The sequence below is a fragment of the Neovison vison genome, chromosome 6, assembly GCF_020171115.1.
Source record: "Neovison vison isolate M4711 chromosome 6, ASM_NN_V1, whole genome shotgun sequence".
In the NCBI taxonomy this organism is placed as follows: domain Eukaryota; kingdom Metazoa; phylum Chordata; class Mammalia; order Carnivora; family Mustelidae; genus Neogale; species Neogale vison.
Genome location: NC_058096.1, coordinates 65,939,889 through 65,956,037, shown reverse-complemented (window position 1 = coordinate 65,956,037; position 16,149 = coordinate 65,939,889). Strand labels below are relative to the sequence as shown.

Sequence of the window (16,149 nt, the reverse complement as noted above, 5' to 3'; positions counted from 1 at the left end):
TGCCACACGGCCTCTCTGCCCAAAAGAGTAGCAGAAACCACAGAGAGCTAGTCTAGGCAGGTCAGGGGCAAGGGGAAGGCAAGGTACTTGCCCAACACTCCTGAGACTGTAGCATGCTGCTAAGAGGCAGGGAACCTGCCAACAGGGCAGAAAGAAACCTCGGACAATTGGGGAGGTGAGTACAGCTTTAGAGGGTAGAGAAATTAGGTACCTTACCAAGGTCATGCAGCCTTGGGATAAGCTAACCCCAGGAACCATGCTCTGAACCACCGCACCAGACACAAACAGCCCCCAAAGAGGCATTGGTGCCATCCCTGTGTGGCTGTGCCAGGCCTGCCCAGGCTGAGGGTAAACGGTTTTGGAAGGTCCAGCCCTGGCTTCTCCTCATGCACATGATTCCCCCTGCTGGCACCAGGAAGGCAAGGAGCAACAAATAGGGCACAACCAAAGGCTATTCCGGTACCACAGACCACGCTGGGTGTGCTAGTCCAGGTCCCCGGGGAGGAGATGTCAAGAAGGGACTAGATGTGAAAGAGATTTACTGGTGATGACACCTGTGAAGAATAAGGGGCGCTAAAAAAAAGTTAGAGACAGTGAGGCAGGTCTGACACCTGTGAAAGGGAGGGGGAAGGAAAGAGGAAGACATGGAAAAGTCTTGCACTGCCTCATGGTTCCTGGAATGTTGTGGCAAGGGAAATGGGGATCTTCAAGCTGAAGGTTCTCATTAACACAGTCCTATGTCTTATAGGAATGAACCTGGAATAGCATCTCCATCCTGCTCCATCACTAGCTGGGGTCAGTCTCTGCACAAAGACGAGGGGAGATCCAGAAAGAGGGCAGCTGGGACGGCCAGTCCATTAGGTTCCCCGTGGCAGCAGACTGGGGGCTACATTTTCACAGCCACTCATACCACCTATGGAGCTGACATGTCATGCCAGTTACCCCAGTTCTCCCAGTTATCCTTGTAGGCGGCATTAACGCAGCTGAGGTTTAGACAGCACCCTCCCTTTCTCCTTCATCATCTAGAACAGTTCTCTCCAGGTGGGGTTGGAGGGCTCCCGTGTGGGACCCCCTGAGCAAGCATCATCCAGGGGACCTGAACTCAGAGCTCTAAGTGAGAATCTCTGGGGTTGGGCTCAGGATTCCAGCATGTTCCTCAGATGCTTGTACACATGCTAGAACCACGAGTTTTCTGTTAATTCTTATTACAGCCATCTCCATTTTACCAGGGAGGATACTAAAGCTCAAAGACCCCAGCAGCATGGGGAGCACAGCTGGAAGAGACCAAGGAAGTGTGGGGGGCCTCCTGGAAAGTGAGGTGGCAGGTTTTAGAAGATGAGGTCAGGAGACACTGAGAAACACTAATTATATTCATTGTATAAGGTCTGTCTCCCCCAAGGATAATGTCAGCCTCAGAACAAAATTCAGGTCTCATTTGCTCAATGAGGTATGCCTAGAGCCTAGCGCAGTGCCTGCAACACAGCCGGTGCTCAGGATTTGCCAAGGAAAGGCATGGTACTTCTGGTAGAGTGTGCCCATCTGGAGAGGGCAGCAGCGAGGGGCCTGATCTGAGACAACACTTAGACCTCCCATTGTCACATGCAGTCATGTGGCTTTCTTTGCTGAGGATTTAAGGACACCAGGAGGCAAGAAGAGACCAAGAACGGGTGTTCAGCATCCAGTGCTCATTGCTGAGTTACCCTATTGTGTGCTCAGTGCTTAGAACAGTGTCTGACATACAATTGGTACTCACTAAATATTTATTTGCGGGGAGAAAAAAGAGAGAGAGAGAGAGATCTCCTGTGGTTCAGTTGGTTAAGCACCTGCCTGTGGCTCAGGTCATGATCTTGGGACCCTGGGATTGCATCCTGCGTCAGGCTCTCTACTCAGTAGGGAATCTGCTTCACCCTCTCCTTCTCCCTCTGTACTCTCCATCTCTCTCTCAAATAACTAACTAACTAAGCAAATAAATAAATAAAATCTCTAAGAAAAGAGGGAGAGAAGAAAAAGAAAAAGGAAAATCTGGGGGAAAGAAGGGGAGACCTCTATGCTACCACCCTGGAGTCTGCTGGATTTCCTTCAGCCCTCCCTGTCTGCCTGTTCCCAGCTCTTCCCACCTCCCTCGCCTGCTGTCAGGACCCCTAGCTGACAGCTCCATAAGTGAATATGGCTTTGTTTATTTGTGTGTGTGTGTATGTGTGTGCATGTGTGTCTTGGAATCACCATGGGATGGGGGCGTAGGCACATAAACTAGTGTAATAACCAATATGAACTAATTCTGAGAAATAATTCTAGGCCTCACCAGCTAGGGACTACAAAGCAAGGACATGTTAATTTTTAAAGTGTGTTTGACTCTCCATGGGTTCACCAACTCAGAAACTCTCCAAGCCCATTCTTTTGGGATTTTATGGAAGCTTCTTCACATAGGCATGATCAATCATTAACTCCATTTTCAGCCCTTCTTCTTTCAAGAGAGTGGGGGGCAGGGCTGAAAAATCCAAGCTTCCAATCATGGCTTGGTCTTTCTGGTGACCAGCCCTCACCCAGGAGCCATCCATGAATCCACTCAGAGTGATCTCATCAGAACATATCACACTCTTATCACCCAAGAAATTTACAAGCGTTTCAGAAGCCCTGTGTCAGGAACTGAGGCCAAAGACCAACTATTAGAACTAAAGATGCTCCTAGTGATCTTATATTGTAGGAAAGTACAGGGGTTTCGGGAGCTTTGGGACAGGAACCAAGGGCAGAGACCAAGGTACATATTTTCTATTATCTCACATCTAGTCTCATCCTCACTACAGCCTTCAAGGTAGCCATTATTGACTCTCAAGTACATTAGCCCTCCACGACCTCAGGCCTGGAGGGGTAACTATCACCCAGGAGCAGAGCCAGGTCTTTCTGCAAAACAGCACAGATTGTGCTTTTTCTTAGGTTTACTTGCCATGTTCCTGAGAGGGAAAACATGCATGCCCTTGGAGGGTGCCTTCCTCCCAGTTTCCTGGATTCAGGGCTGGTGTAAGGTCAGGGACACCTGAAAGCACATCTCATCCCAAAATGTCACCATCACTAGAGCAGTCTCCAGTAGACATCATCCTGCTGGAGATTCATTTGTCTGCTGAAAGTCATGTTTCCCAATTTCACTCATTCAGTGTCACCTCCTCTATTCTTGCCATGTCCCCCTACCACCTGTGCTTACATGTTTTTCAGGTTTTCATTTAAATAAGGTTTCACAAATGGACTTTAGTGGGACAATTTGCATTAAAGAGAAGACAGGACTAGCCCCTGAAGTGGTCTGACAAGCAGACTGTGTGACCTCTGCCTGCTGGCATTAGCAGTGGGAGATGGCTGCCCATATACCATCCAAAATGATGGGGAACACTGGTTTGAAGCATGGCCCTCTATTCAAAGCACAAACCTCTATCCACAGCTCTGTAGCTCAGGAGAAACCATAGGGTTCTTTATTGGACACTGTCCCAATCTTCAGACAATCTCACTTTTTACTCATGTTCTTTGGATGTTAGATTTGAAAGTCCACGGGCACCAAGCCCAGAGACCCTGAGAGCAGACACTTGCCCAAGACCACTCTGCCTGTACAGATGATGATACGGAAAAACTAAAGGTGAAGTAGGAACCTTACATGGAACTGGTGTAACCAAACACAGTGTGGAGGAAGTCCTAATCGCGGCTCAGGCATTGGGTGGGGTGTCTTTGGTGTGAGAAGAGGAGGCTCTCTGAAGAAGGAAGTGATGTTGAGAGGAGAATGAAGATTCTGTCCATTTCACGGTCTGACCTGGACTCCATTCTGCCCCTCCCTACCCCTGCACCCACATCCACATTTGAAGTCCTGCCTTCACCTCATGGTTGTGGGAAGGTGAACAGAGGGCACAGACTTCTGCCATCACCATATAACTCTTGGGGTTTCATTTTGGCCTTGCCTGAGGAAACATTCTGACTACAGCTAACACTTGTAGTATGACAGGACTGAAGACACCGAAAGAGACTGAAAACCCCAGCTCCTTCTCACCTAAATGTGTGACGTTGGACAGATGGCGGCTTCTCAGAGCCCAATTTCTTCACCTGTTAATGGGTTGTGGTGAACTGCCTGACACAGGGTAGCTCTTTCTTCTCCTCTTTTTCCTTCTCCAAATGGAAAGAGACTACCCTACACCCAGGTGTCATTTCTTTCAAGCCCTAAACCCTAAGGATGAAAACTGATGGCAAGTCTCTCCCCTATGCCCTATATGGATGATCCCTAGATTCCTAACCAGACCTCAGCAGCCATTCCTTGAGGAGCTGATTCAGTAGGCTGGTTGGATATGAAATCATCAGGATTTTCATCCCTTCCTCCATCTCTCAGTAGCTCTGTGGCTGTCTAAAAAAGATGCACTTTTAGTCTGGAAAGGTAGAGAGGAGTAAATGGAGAATATGGTGGCTGAAGAATCTTGGAGAAGGGGGGATAAGTCTGTAAGGACCTATTTAGAAACTGTCCCTGCTCCCCTTCCCCCAGGGGATTTACTTGGAGACAAGTCCCAGAAACCAGCTTCAGGTAACAAAGCCCAGATACAAAGGTGGGTCAGGCCAGGTGGCGACATCGGAACAGTGGGGGGATGCATACTGTCTCCCTGGTTACCAAGGAGTATGGGCCCCGCCCTTTGGGCACCAATCCCAATCAAGGTGTAATAGACTGGTTCAAATGTCTACTAGGGTAAATTGTAACTCAGTTGGTCACCTAGCATCACTGTGGAGTTTCCTGTGTGTGTGTTACAATCTCATTGGCCACCTGTGCGTGGCCAGGCCTGACCGCATGGCCTTTGCCCTTAAAAGCTAGTCTGTGAAACAGAGAAGGGTCGCCCTTTCTTGTAAGAGGTGCGGCCCTGAACTTTCGGTTAGATTCTTGATGCTTGGCACGAAATAAAGCTTTGCTTGACCTTCACTTTGTATCAGTCTCACTCCTTTAATCACAGACCCATTATTAGGGCATAACAAGCCCAGCGCTAATTTTTCACATCTTAAAAAAATATTGCCAAGACTTCAAGATAACATCTAGCAATCTTTGATAACAAAGAAAGCAAATGAAGCACGGTCATATAGCAGGTTGAAAATATATCATTAATCCTGTAACATTCACATGATCTATTCTGTTTTAGTACACATGTATTAACTTAATAAGCAAGATAAATTCTTTTGTGCATCAGATCGTTTTTTAATTTACTTTAACATGCATATAAAGATACTTGGGTGGCTCAGTTGGTTAAGCGTCTGTCTTCAGCTCAGGTCATGATACTAGTGTTCTGGGATCCTGGGATTAAGTCCCACAGAACTCCTTGCTCAGGGGGAAGTTTGTTTCTCCCTCTTCCTGCTGCTCCCCTGCTTGGGCTCTCTCCCTCTCTCTGACAAATAGATAAAATCTTTTAAAAAAACACACACACACTCACACATATGCATATAATTGTTTATTAGCTCTTTCATCTGTTCATTCTCATCCTTCCTCCTTCTACACACACACACACACACACACACACACACACACACTAGCACTCAGTCAGGAGCAAAGGTGGAGACCATGAGTCAATGAAGGTGGATGGGCAGAGGTAGTGAGGGGAGTGTGCAATTGTTCTCTTCTGTTTGCTCCTTTTTTCTCAGAGAGATACCAAGCAAGGTTGCCAGTTGAGAGTAGTCTGAAGAGATTTTGAGGTTTGAGAAAAAAAGGAGGCTGAAAATCTGAACTCTTTTTGAAGTTGTGCCTGTGATGAACAGAGAGAATCTCAAAGCAAAGATAGCAGGATCTCTAGGGTCTTTCTTTGTTGCCCCAGTTGTAGCTGAAGTCCCCCCCCCCCCGCCCCCGGGGAAATAACAAATGCTTAGTCCCCATCCCCTTACCACCCTCCCCTCACCCCCTCCACTGCATTCTCAAGAGACTGGAAGACTTGAAAAGACAAATCCCTGTAGGGCTTAGGAGGTAGCACCCACCTCCCCCAGCTGAAAACTATAGTGATTCGAATGAAAAAAAGAGTGTCAGCATTTGGCGGGGGTTCCCCCTTACCTTCTTAAAAGGGGAGGAGAGGTGGTACTCTTTCTGATCCTCCACAACAAGCTTGTGAGGGAGGGCCTACCCACTGAGACTGAAGGTGACCACATCAAGGTCACACCAGCACCTCTCTGAGAAGGATGGGTGGAAATGTGAGACAGCAGCAGGTGTGAAGCCTGCACTCCCACTGCTGGATGTGAGCAGGAAGGACAAGTTTCCCCTGGGCTGAATGGACTCCCCAGAAGACAGCGGCCTTGAGCCTTTCTTACCAGTGCTCCACTAGTGAGAAAGATCTCAAGACAAGGAGAGGAGCCTAGAAGAGGGAGGGGAGGAATGTCCCCATTTCTCCTCTAAGTTCTTTGGGCCCAGGACTGACAGTGGGGTGGAGGGAGGAGGGCATGACCCGAAAGTTGTAGAACTGATAAAACTGGACTGGGATTCCATTCCACTTCTGGGTATAAATCCAAAGAAAATCAGAGGCACCTGGGTGGCTCAGGTCATGATCTGACGGTGCTGGGATGGAGCCCCGTGCCAGTCTCCCTGCTCAGTGGGGAGTCTGCTTGTCCCTCTACCCCTTCCCCCACTTGTGCATGCTCTCTCAAATAAATGAAATCTTAAAAAAATAAAAATCCAAAGGGAATGAAAACAGGGTCTCAAAAGGTCTGCACTTCTGTGTTCACTGCAGCACTATCCACAATAGCCAAGAAAGGGAAACAACCTAAGTGTCAACAGATGAATGGATAAAGGTGTGGTATATATATAATACATACATACATACAATGAAATATCATCCAGCCCTGCAAAAGAAGGAAATCCAGCCATTTGTGACAACAGGGATGGACTTTAAGGCATTATGCTAAGTGAAACAGCCAGACAGAAAAAAAGACAAATGCTGCATGGTATCTCACTTACATGTGGAATCTCAAAAAAAAAGGTCAAACTCAAGGAAACAAAGTAGGAAAGTGGTTGTCAGGGGCTGGGAGGTGGGGGAACAGGGAGAGATTGGTAAAAGATGAAGATGAATGAGGTCTGAGGATCTGAGGTATAACAGGGTGACAACAGTTGATAACACTATACTGTAGAATTGAAATTTGCTGAGTAGAACTTAAATGTGCTCACCCCCCCCCAAGATAAATGTGTGCAGTGATGGATATGGTCATTAACTAGATGGGGGGAGTCTAGTCACAATGTATATGTACATCAAATCACCACAATGTACTTTAAATACCTTATAATCTTATGTCAATTATGCCTCAATAAAGCTGAAATTTTAAAAAAATATTGTACTGGGATCAACTGGGTTGGGTTTTTAATATATTTCCCACCCGCCAAAAACTATGTGATCTGCAAAGGAACAGGAAAAGCAGCTTCAACACGGTATACTGAAGGCAGTAATGGAGGAAAAATAAAATTATTTCATGTTTTACTCAGTAAATTCAGACAATTTACCAAACTGGGTACAGAAGTAAAACAGGTCATGCCTCAGATTTCACTTGTTAAAATTCTCCCCTGCTCTTTTCTATACTGTAGGATTGAAGCATCCCAGTTCTGCTCTTTGGTTAGTGCTGAGAGAATTCTAATGTTCCACCTTCAAAGTTCAAGCTCCCAACTACTGAGAAAAAGAAACCTGAGAGAGACAAAGGAGAAATGTTTCCTCTTTTCTTATATCTGCAGAAAAACACCCACTGTTCTGTGCTATAAAGTGAGATCTTATCAAGTGGGAAATGAAAAGCAGGCATGAGGGTCTCCCACCTAATCTGCTCAGGAACCTTGTGTAAAAAAGTACATACCGTGTATTTTCTATGATTCTCAAACTGACGTCAGAATATTTATATAAAGGAGTCTTTTAAGATGTGGGAATTTAAGAAGTTATTACATTGCTCTGTGACCTGTAGACGAGCACCCTTGAAAGTCAACAATGCCAGTTGGTTTTCTTTGTTTTCATACTCGTAATATTTAAAACATGCTTGTTTTCTTAAATATTTAAATACATGAAAGTTTTTTGAGCCAGAAAATTAACTTCGGAATTCCCTTCTCCCTATATGTATATAAGACTTATAAATCCCATGCTTCTGCTGGAGTCCTGCTGCAAATATGGAGCCGAGAGCTTTGTCTCACACAAGTCCGTACAAGGGCTTGGTTAAAGTATCAGACTCACCATTTCTCCCAGCACATCACACGACACTCCCAGCAACCGTGAAGTAGTAGGTGTCTGAAACAGACGTGGAACATGTTGAAAGCATTCACACCCACACAATTGGACGAACTTCCAAAGTAATGTTTACTGAATGTATCTTGTGGGCCAGGCAGGGAGGCCACAAAGAGAACAATTCCTCACAAGGAATCTGAGACTGTCCTCAGAAGACATGCAACGACCACACAACAGGATCAATGTGGTGACAGGGCTGGAGACAGAGGGCTGTGGGCATAAAAGAAGAAAGTGGCCCAGTCCCTGAACAATCAGACCAGGTTTCACCTAGCAGGTTCTACCTGAGCTGGGGCTTGATGGATGAGTAAGAATCTACCAGGTGAAAAAGGAGAGGGAAGAGCATCAAGAAATGAGGAAAGGGGGTGCACATTCACTGGACTGTGAGGAGAAGTTCAGCATGACTGATCTGTTATTTGTAAAGAGAACTCTGGAGGGCAAGAAGGGAGTCAAGAATGGAGTTAAGGCACCAGGCAGGCTAATTAACAACATTCACATCACATATACGAATTTAGTACCTCCCATGTTCGCAGGCACTGTGCTAGGTTGTGTCTGGAGGAGAATAAAGACAAGCAGATGAACAACGAAACCAGCAACACGTGAATGTCACGGCCAGTGACGTACAGAGCACGCCTAGGAGTGGCACCTCTCATACCTGAGTAGCCTGGACTGTGAAATCCAGCTGAGAGATGGATGGTGCAGAAAGGTAAAAGAGGTAGTAGATGTGAAGGATACTGAGGTAGAACCACCTGGCAGAGATGCTGTTGGAACCCCACATTATCACCCTCACTATTCCGATGCAGTGTATGCTGCTGCAAGCACCTGAGTCTTTCCTAAAGACAGCTGGGTGTGGCTTGCACAAGGCCGGCTGAGAAGTGCCAGGGAGTGAGCATCCCTAGGAGAGGTCCTCAACCACTGTCAGATGGATAAACACCTTGGTTTGCTTGCTCCTCAGTTGCGACTCCTCTGAGCCATGGCTTACCCCGAAAACCCAGATGGACTAACTCCCACTGCCCCCAGTGGTAACGTGCTCAGTAATGTATGTTGTACTGGCCTCCCTGCCCTCCTTGTCTCACTTCCCTATTCTCCTATCACTTCCTGGAGTCACCTCCCCAGTAGATGACTTGTATTTAAATCCTTGTCTGAGAGTCCACCTTTGGGGAACTCAACCTGAAACAAACAGAAAAAACTTAGTCAAAGTTTAGATGATGAACATGAAGACTCAAGTGTGAGGCTTGAAGACTTCTACCTTGGTGAGACGCTGACTCTGTCAATGGAGATAAGGATTCTTTAGGATGGAAAGAGGGACCGATTTGGGGGAAGATAGCGTGAGTATGGAAAAATGAGCTTCAGGTGCTCAAGGGACATGTCATCTCAAAACTCCTGGAGTATAAGGTTAAAACTCTTGACCTGGGAAAAAGTGAAAAGAAACTGACCACACAAGAGGGAAAAAACAAGAGATGACATCACATCTCACTAAAGGGCAATTACAGTGTCCTCCTTTGAGCCCAGAGCATACAAAGCCCTGGCTGTCTTCTCCAGCCGGTTTCTGTATTCCAGTTTCTCATAGTTGGAGGGGCTCACTCCTTTCAGACCATACATAACTCCCCACCAGCAGCCAGCAATGGCAGCAGTAGAATCACTGTCTCCCCCGTGGAAAAAGGCTCGGTGGGCAAGCTCCTTCCAGGAGTCTCCTGCAGCCAAGATGGCATCGTAGGCAATCATGGGGGCGTCGTGGCCACTGCTGCCACCCCAGCCAGAGTAGCTCACGGAGGTATAGAACTGATCCCTCTCCTTGACATCAAAGGGCTTGGGGAAGACAGGGGCTGACTTGCCATCCAAAATCCCTCTAAGTTTTAGGTATTTTTCCCATTGGTCTTGAAAGTAGGACCTGCAGGAAGGAAAAATTCTACAGTCAATTGAAACAATAAATTTGAGAGGTACCAGATAGATGTGGGAACAGGGAGAATTCCAAGATGACTTCAACTTCTTGTGCTAATATCAAAATTGTATTAAAAACTCAAAATCTCTAAGTGCCATTTGTTCAATACATTTTTGCCAAGGATTAATATAAACAAGGCACCAATACCTGCTGCTAAATAAAACAGGAAGTTAAAGGTGAGAAATGAAGGTCTATTTTCCCTGAATTGAAAATAGTATCAAATATCACCTTCCAAAGATGAAACTTACTTGCTTTATTTTTTTTTCTTTTTTTTTTAAAAGATTTTATTTATTTATTTGACAGACAGAGATCACAAGTAGGCAGAGGCAAGCAGAGAGAAAGAGAGAGGGAAGCAGACTCCTTGCTGAGCAGAGAGCCCAATATGGGGCTCGATCCCAAGATTCTGGGATCACGACCTGAGCTGAAGGCAGAGGCTGTAACCCACTGAGCTACCCAGGCACCACTTTTTTTTAAATAGACTCCATGCCCACTGTGGAGCCCAGTGTGTGGGTCCTGAATTCACAACCCTGAAATCAAGACTGAAACTGAGACCAAGAGTTGGAAGCTCAAACAACCGAGCCCCCCAGACACCCCTTCATTTATTATTATTTTTTTAAATTTTATTTATTTGACAGAAAGAGAGAGAAAGAGCAAGCGCACAAGCAGGTGAAGTGGCAGGAAGAGGGAGAAGCACTCCCCACTGAGCAGGGAGTCTGACATGGGGTTCGTTCCCAGGACCCCGAGATCATGACCTGAGGCGAAGGCAGACGCTTACCTGACTGAGCCACCCAGGCCCCTGCTTTGTTTTCTTAATAAAACTTGTATATATTTAAGGCATGCAAGATGATACAATAGATACACAGTAAAAAGGTTACTCTAGTCAGCCTAATTAACACATCATCTCCTTATATACTATATCGTTTTTTTTTCAAGATAGAACTTTGGAACATCACGACCACAGGTGATTTCAGTAGAAAGCTTCTGGACCTCTTTATTCCAAGAAAGGTGATGTGACGTCAACTCACCAAAAAGGGAAACTGTGGCTTTACCACTTATAACTAGCTAGTGAAAAAACCTACCTCGTGGGCACTGTAACCAAGGATTTCAAAACACTGTGTGTTGACAACACTGAAGAAATGGGTTCTAGGAAATAAGCAGGAAAGTTCATAGTAACATGAACTTAGCAGTATAGGATAACCACAAAACCGATAGAAGGCTGGAATACAGAACAGGATCCCTACAGAACAGGGAAGCCCTGCAGGTGTACTATCCATTGAGATCTTCACTGGCTACATGGTGACAACCATTTCTGTCACTGAACTTGAAACCCTTCAGCAGGTGGCAGGGGGAGGGGCAGTGCTGGATGCAGCAGATAACAAAAATGGATGGTGAACATCAGGATGTTTGCTTTGATCTATGAATTCTAAGCGCCCATGTGCTTGCATGTGTACACTCAGATTCAGTCTTTTATTTTTTTTTAAGATTTTATTTATTTGTTTTATATAGAGCACATGAGAAAGAGAGCATGGGGCGGGGGCAGAAGGAGAGGGAGAAGCAGGCTCCCCACTGAGCAAGGAGCCCAATGTGGGGCTCGGTCCCAGGACCCTGAGACCATGACCTGAACCAAAGGCAGACGCTTAACCAAATGAGCCACCCAGGTGCCCCCCGGACTCATTTTCCAGCAGGAGCATGCACATACCAACTTACCAGTGTTCAAGGTTCTTCTCCAAAAAGTAGCCTGATTGGATAATGTACTTTTTAGCTTCTGGTAGCACCTCCATCAGTTCTTTTCCCCATTGCCTGGGAGGCTTGCCATTCACAGCATAGGCTGTAAAAAGAGCAGAAACAAGGGCTCCCAGGTAGCCTGTAGGGTGGTGGTGGGTCATCCTGCCACTCTCGATGCTCACCTGGATCAGCATGTCCAGCTGGCTGCGGTGAGGGAACCGGAGGCCGATGCACATGGCACGCATAGCTGCCCCGCAGCCACCTTCATGGCTGTTAAAGGGAATCCTCCAGCCATTGGCCTCATCCGGCTTCAGCAGCAAGGCATTCTGCACTGAAGCATTCCCTGGCAAGAGTCAGGGAGAGCAAAGGCTCAGTGTAACCGAAGCAAAGGCCTTCATAGGAGGAAAGAACCAAGTTCGGTCCCTAAGTTTCTCTGATGGAAAGGTAAAGCCCCCCAAATATGATGAATGCCCCCTGACTCCAAACCCCAAGCCAATACTTTTCCTAACTTCCTATATAATCTCTAGCATGAGAAGACTGATGACATAAGAACCAGATTCATAGAGTCTTGGAATCTCTATCAGTTATTACTGAGACATCACAGTAACTCAAAAAGGTAGGCTTAACATACAAGACTATTCTTAAGTGACTAAGCTCAGGCTCAGAGCTTAAGAACCTTGCTCAAAAATCACTTCACCAGCTAGCTAGTGACTCGATCAAAACCATCAGACTCCGAGCCCAAGCCCTTAGAGAACCCAACGAAAACCTGACCACGGGAGATCCTGAATGCCAGAAAGAGGCTGATAGATGGACTAGCAGGCTGGGAAAAGGAACAACGGGTTAGGAGCAACAACATGCTTTTGGGTGCCCTATGTATTTTGTAAGCCTCAGTTTTTAATATAATATGTATCTTTTTTTATCAGTCAATACTTATCTGCATAATTTTAAATAGCTGTGAATGCATCACCATAATTAAATAAGCAGGAAGCAGGCTCCCTGCTGAGCAGAGAGCCCTATGCAGGGCTCGATCCCAGGACCCTGGGATCACGACCCGAGCTGAAGGCAGAAGCTTTAACCCACTGAGCCACCCACGCGCCCCCTCAGTTAACATTTTTAATGAGTGCCTTGGGCCTGTTGTATTCTCCTCCACCTGCCCGTGACCTCCACTGGCTGCACTTACCTGGTGCGCGGCCATCCATGTCTTCCATGCAGTCTTGGTAATGCTTAGCAAGTAGGGAATACAGGTGAGCCAAATCCAAGACCTTGCCGGCTTCCACAAGAGCATCTGCCGTGGCCAGGTGCATCACCGTGTCATCGCTGACTCTCCACCTCTCCACATCTATGGCATCCAAACCACCAAGCTGGGCCAGCTGGCAGTGAATCTTTTCCCCATCCCGGAGAAACTCCCACTTCCCGTTGAAGTATCCCAAGGCATCTCCAGCTGCACTCAGCACCATGGCAGCCACATACCTCTCTATCAGTCCCTCACACATGGTGAGGCTGTCCCTGTGGGAATATTAAGATACATAGAAGATGAGGAAAAAGAGGAATCAAAAAAATAATGGCCCTATCTACATGTTATTGAGAACTCGCTACCTGTAGGCATTGTATTAAGTGCATTTCATTCAAGCCTAACAACTGCTCTATAAACAATGTATTAGACCCATTTTAGAGGTGAGTACGTTGAGGATCACCAAGAGAATGCAGTATGAGAAACGTGATGTGCCTTGTCTTAGGTCACAGAGGTAATAAGTGGTAGGGCTGGGATTACAGCTTAGGTCCATCTGACTCCACAGCCAATGATTTAATTTTTTAAAAATTAAAAAAAAAATTTTAAATTTTTATTATGTTACGTCAGTCATCATATAGTACATTGTTAGTTTTTGATGTAGTGTTCCATGATTCACTGTTTGCATATAAAACTCAGTGTTCCATGCAATACATATGCTCCTTAATACCCATCACTGAGCTAACACATCCCCCCACTGCCCTCCCCTCTAAAAACTTCAGTTTGCTTCTCGGAGTCCATAGTCTCTCATGGTTCATGTTCCCCTCCGATTCCCAACCCCCGCTTTGTTTTTTTGTTTTCCCTTCCTTTTCCTAATGTCCTCCATGCTATTCCTTATGTTCACAAATAAGTGAAACCACATGATAACTGACTCTCTGCTTGACTTATTTCACTCAGCATAATCTCCTCCAGTCCTATCCATGTTGATGCAAAAGTTGGGTATTCATCCTTTCTGATGGCTGAGTATTATGCCATTGTATATATGGACCATATCTTCTTTATCTATTCATCTGTTGAAGGGCGTATGGGCTCTTTCCAGAGTTTGGCTATGTGGACATTGCTGCTACGAGCACTGGGGTGCACACGGCCCTTCTTTTCACTACATCTTTGGGAATCTTTGGGGTAAATACCCAGTCATGCAATTGCTGGGTCACAGGGTTCCACAGTCAACGATTTTAACTATGACTCCATCTTTGCCTCTCTGTGAGTGGCAAGGCCCTTAAATTCTACAAGTCAAACCAAGCTTGTCATTTTCTCTTTTTCACTGGGATTTGGCCTGGAAGTGTATCCCTCCTTTATTTTTTTTTTCCTCCTTTATTAAATAGTATGTTTCATTGGCGTCGCAATGCACAGTTTGTAAAGTACCTGTACTTTTTATCTCAGTAGTAGGCCAGGACTACAATATGCATTTTGCAGATAAGAAAACGGAGGCTCAGAGAGGGTAAATCTACACACCCAATGATGGAGGCACTGAGACCCAAATCTTCTGATTTCAGGCCACTCCTTCTCAGCACAGATCTACTTACGTTGGGCAACCTCTTTGCACCTCAGCCTCTACATCTCTAAAATGGTGACAAAATAGTAACAACCTCATTGGTTTGCTGTGAGAAGTAAATAAATAAATTTTTGTAAAGCTCTTACAGCAGTGCTTAACACATAGCAAGCACCATTTTCATTCATACTCAACTAGGGAAAAAGATTTTTCTGTTACTGAACTAGAATCTTTCTCCCCACAACCTTCCTTTCAACAGCAGTATTTTAATTTTGTCTTTCTGCTTAATGATTTGGCTTCTAGAGTCTTGGGATCTCACCTAATATTCCCTCGACAAATCTAATCCCTGGTGAGCGAGGTACCATAGGTGCATATCCAATATTCATCACGCCCTATTGCCTGCATCATTCATGTTCAAAGCCCTCCACCATCTACCCCAAATCTACCCACCTACTTCACTCGCAGGGACCAGGTACTTTTAAACGCCTGGCTGCAGGTGGACTGCACTTCTGTGGGCCAGGGAGGGCAGGGCGGCAAGCACCTGGAGAAGGGTAAATGGTGAAGACAGGCTGAGCTTACCAAACAGGACTTACTGACCTTGCTGAGTTTCTTGACTCATAAAGGATATTTGTAAAACGTTATTTACATATTTTATTATTTACAAACAATGCCTAGGAACAGGTGTTCTGGGCTACTACACCTGGCTCTGCCAAGAATCAGGTGTATGGCTGTGGACAGCCATGCACTCTGGACCTCGATTTTCCCGTCTATAAATAGGAAAGTAGGGGCTCCCATCTTGGGCTCCTGAGACCTTCGGAGACCAGCTTAGTTGGCTTTTAAGGACCAACTTTTAACCCCCGTCTCCCTCCCCCAATGCCCCAGATTCTATTCTGCCATTCCTTCTGGCTCTACCCAAAAGTGTGTTTTGGGGAGTTGCAAGCAGGGGTGGGGGACGATGACCATCTCTTTCCTTGGAAATTCTCTTTTAACATATACACGTACTGCTCTCAGCCTTCCGCTTTCAGAACACCATTACTGCTTAAACTGCTCTTCTACCGTTCACACTCTTGGCCCCGAACTATATATTCAAATTCAAAACTTCAAAACTAAGCTCTGGACAGAAGCTTCCCGACAGTCCTCCTCCCCACCACCCCCTCCTTATTTTTCTTTTTTGGTGGTGGTGATGAGGAAACACGCCTGGGCCGGGGGCTGCGTGGGTGGGCGCCTGGTCACCACCCGGTAGACACCAGCGCGCGGAGCACGCGAGGCTGAACGCGCGGGTCTCTCGGGGAGGCGGAGGCGCGTGCGGGGCAGGGCCGAGGAGAGTGGGGGGGAAGAAGGGCAGACGGGACCCACGCCCGGCCGGCAGGGCGGCGGGTACAAGTACCTGATCGCCAGTTCAGGAGCGCTCGCGAGACGCGGGCGGGGCCGAGCCCCGGGGGTTCAGGGTGCGCGGAGAGGGCCC

The 16,149-nt window shown here is 46.5% G+C and overlaps 1 protein-coding gene across 2 annotated transcripts; it reads right to left on the bottom strand.

The window, feature by feature from the left end:
- Positions 1–8,294: 8,294 nt before the first annotated feature.
- ADPRH (ADP-ribosylarginine hydrolase) lies at positions 8,295–16,149 on the bottom strand. 2 transcript variants are annotated; one of them, XM_044251453.1, is made up of 5 exons: positions 16,072–16,149; positions 15,135–15,225; positions 13,085–13,410; positions 11,887–12,247; positions 8,295–10,128 (listed from the first exon to the last, which is right to left on the bottom strand). In XM_044251453.1, the coding sequence occupies exons 3-5, from the start codon at positions 13,395–13,397 to the stop codon at positions 9,714–9,716; spliced, it is 1,089 nt and encodes a 362-aa protein (XP_044107388.1). In that variant the 5' UTR covers positions 13,398–13,410; positions 15,135–15,225; positions 16,072–16,149; the 3' UTR covers positions 8,295–9,713. The 2 variants fall into 2 exon arrangements, with proteins under 2 accessions (XP_044107388.1, XP_044107389.1); XM_044251454.1 differs by having other exon boundaries at positions 15,139–15,225.

Coding starts and splice junctions, on each gene's coding strand:
- ADPRH (XM_044251453.1), bottom strand. CDS start 13,397: ATGTGTGAGGGACTGATAGAGAGGTATGTGGCTGCCATGGTGCTGAGT. Junction 12,248..13,084: donor CATGGATGGCCGCGCACCAG/GTAAGTGCAGCC, acceptor GACTCTTGCCAG/GGAATGCTTCAGTGCAGAAT. Junction 10,129..11,886: donor GAGAAGAACCTTGAACACTG/GTAAGTTGGTAT, acceptor TCCTTCCTGCAG/GTCCTACTTTCAAGACCAAT.